Below are 2,500 nucleotides of genomic sequence, written 5' to 3'. Positions count from 1 at the left end.
GACGAACAAGTACACGACGAACAAGTACATGACGAACAAGTACACGACGAACAAGTACATGACGAACAAGTACACGACGAACAAGTACATGACTTACTGCATGAAGAGGGCGAGGCAGCAGGTGGCAAGAATGCATGTGATGGTAGTGGTTCTCATGGCGGTGACACAAGACCTGGGCAGAGCAGAGAGACGCTGGATTAGAATTGCTTTTATTTTATCATTATCATTTTCTTTTTAACTCTCTCTCTCTCTTTCTGTCTGGTTTTGGTTCGTTTTTTTTTTTTTTTTTTTCATTCTGGATCTCTTTCTCTCTCTCTCTCTCTCTCTCTCTCTCTCTCTCTCTCTCTCTCTCTCTCTCTCTCTCTCTCTCTCTCTCTCTCTCTCTCTCTCTCTCTCTCTCTCTCATTAATTCATTAATGTTCTCTCTCTCTCTCTCTCTCTCTCTCTCTCTCTCTCTCTCTCTCTCTCTCTCTCTCTCTCTCTCTCTCTCTCTCTCTCTCTGTCTCTCTCTCTCTCTCTCTCACTCATCCATTCATTAATGCTCTCTCTCTCTCTCTCTCTCTCTCTCTCTCTCTCTCTCTCTCTCTCTCTCTCTCTCTCTCTCTCTCTCTCTCTCTCTCTTTCTCATTCATTCATTAATGCTCTCTCTCTCTCTCTCTCTCTCTCTCTCTCTCTCTCTCTCTCATTCATTCATTAATGCTCTCTCTCTCTCTATTATTATCACTATGGTTATTATTTTCATTACATTTACATTTTTATTGTCATTATCATTATCATTATTGTTATTTAATTTGCTTAATAATATTTTATCATTAGGATTAAATGCATCATCAGCATCATTATGACTATTATTACTTTCATTATTATTATTATCATTATCATTATTATCATTATTATAGTTGTTATTGTTATTTTTATCATTATAATTATCATCATCATTATTATTATTATTATTATTATTATTATTATTATTATTATTATTATTATCATTATCATCATCATCATCATCAATCATCATCATTATTATTATTATTATTATTATTATTATTATTATTATCATTATTATTGTTGTTGTTATTATTATTACTATTATTATTTTTATTATTATCATCATCGATATTGTTCTTGTTGTTATTATTATTGTTTTGTCATTATCACCAATGATATCATTTTAAATTTATCATAATTGAAGTTGTTCCTATCAGTATTCTTGTTCATATACTTGTTATTGCTATGACCATCAACATTATCATTATTGTTATCATTTTAATTATTATCATTATCATAATTATGATTATTATCATTATCATAATTATGATTATTATCATTATCATTACCATTATTATCATTATCATTATTGCAGTTATCATCATTATCATCATGTTATCATTATCAATATTTTTGATATTATCATTATTATTATTATTATTATTATTATTATCGTTACTATTATCATTGTGTTATTATTATTATTATTATTATTATTATCATTATTATCATTATCATTAGTAGTAGTAGTAGTAGTATCAATGTCATTTTTATCATTATCATCATTATTATCATTATTACAATCATTATTATTTATATTGTCGTTATCCCTACAACTACTACTACTATTACTACCATTACTACTACCAATATTATGGTTATTACCATTATTATCATTATTACTACTATAATTCTTATAATCATTATTTTCATCATTATCATTATCATTATTATCATTATCGTCATCACTATTATTATCATCATCACTATTATTATCATTATTATCATTATTATCATTATATATTTAACATTATCACTGATTATCGTTTTTATAACTACTTTTAGTGTTATCTTTATTTTTCTTATCATTATTATCATATTTTTTACCATTATCAATAGTATTATCATATTATAAACATAATTATGAATACTACTACTGCTACTACGAGAACTGTACTAATATTACAACTCCTACAGTTATAAACACTATTACTTTTGTGTGGTTTGCAATTCATCTACAGTCTAAGCTTTGTATTACCACCAATATTGTAATTAATATTATTACTTCAACAATAACTACTACTACTTCTACTCCTGTTCCTAGTACTAAATTACTGCTATTACTATTACTACTACAACGAGGGCGACAACGGTAAATTTCGAAGCTTCGAACACTTGAAATGAAAAGGTTCATTTCTTTCAATGTTTTTGTTTTTACTTCTGAATGAATAATATGGAGATGGTAACAACGAATTCAAGACCAGACAAAAGGAAACTACCCCACAAATATGACAATAAATAATGATAGTTATAATAATAATAATAATAATAATAATAATAATAATAATAATAATAATAATAATAATAATAATAATAATAATAGATAAATAAATACTCACTTTCTGTGACGACGGGAAACAAATGATGTTACAGAAGCGCAAGCTTTTTCTTTCTTGTGGACAGATGTTCCCTTCTAGTTCTTGCGTCGTTTCTCGTGGCTGATGTGATGGCG

At 27.8% G+C, this 2,500-nt stretch overlaps 1 protein-coding gene across 1 annotated transcript in view; it reads right to left on the bottom strand.

The window, feature by feature from the left end:
- LOC125031136 (neuroparsin-A-like) overlaps positions 1–2,500 on the bottom strand; it is a 5,541-nt gene that overhangs the window by 2,922 nt on the left and 119 nt on the right. Inside the window, exons 1-2 of the mRNA XM_047621667.1 lie at positions 2,388–2,500; positions 98–172 (exon numbers count right to left, since the gene is read on the bottom strand). The exon at positions 2,388–2,500 is cut by the window's right edge and continues 119 nt beyond it. Of these exons, the coding sequence (XP_047477623.1) occupies positions 98–156 (59 nt within the window). The 5' untranslated portion in view covers positions 157–172; positions 2,388–2,500. The remainder of the gene's footprint in view (positions 1–97; positions 173–2,387) is intronic.

Source organism: Penaeus chinensis, chromosome 12, assembly GCF_019202785.1.
Source record: "Penaeus chinensis breed Huanghai No. 1 chromosome 12, ASM1920278v2, whole genome shotgun sequence".
Classification (NCBI taxonomy): Eukaryota; Metazoa; Arthropoda; class Malacostraca; order Decapoda; family Penaeidae; genus Penaeus; species Penaeus chinensis.
This window is presented reverse-complemented; position numbering and strand designations above follow the sequence as displayed.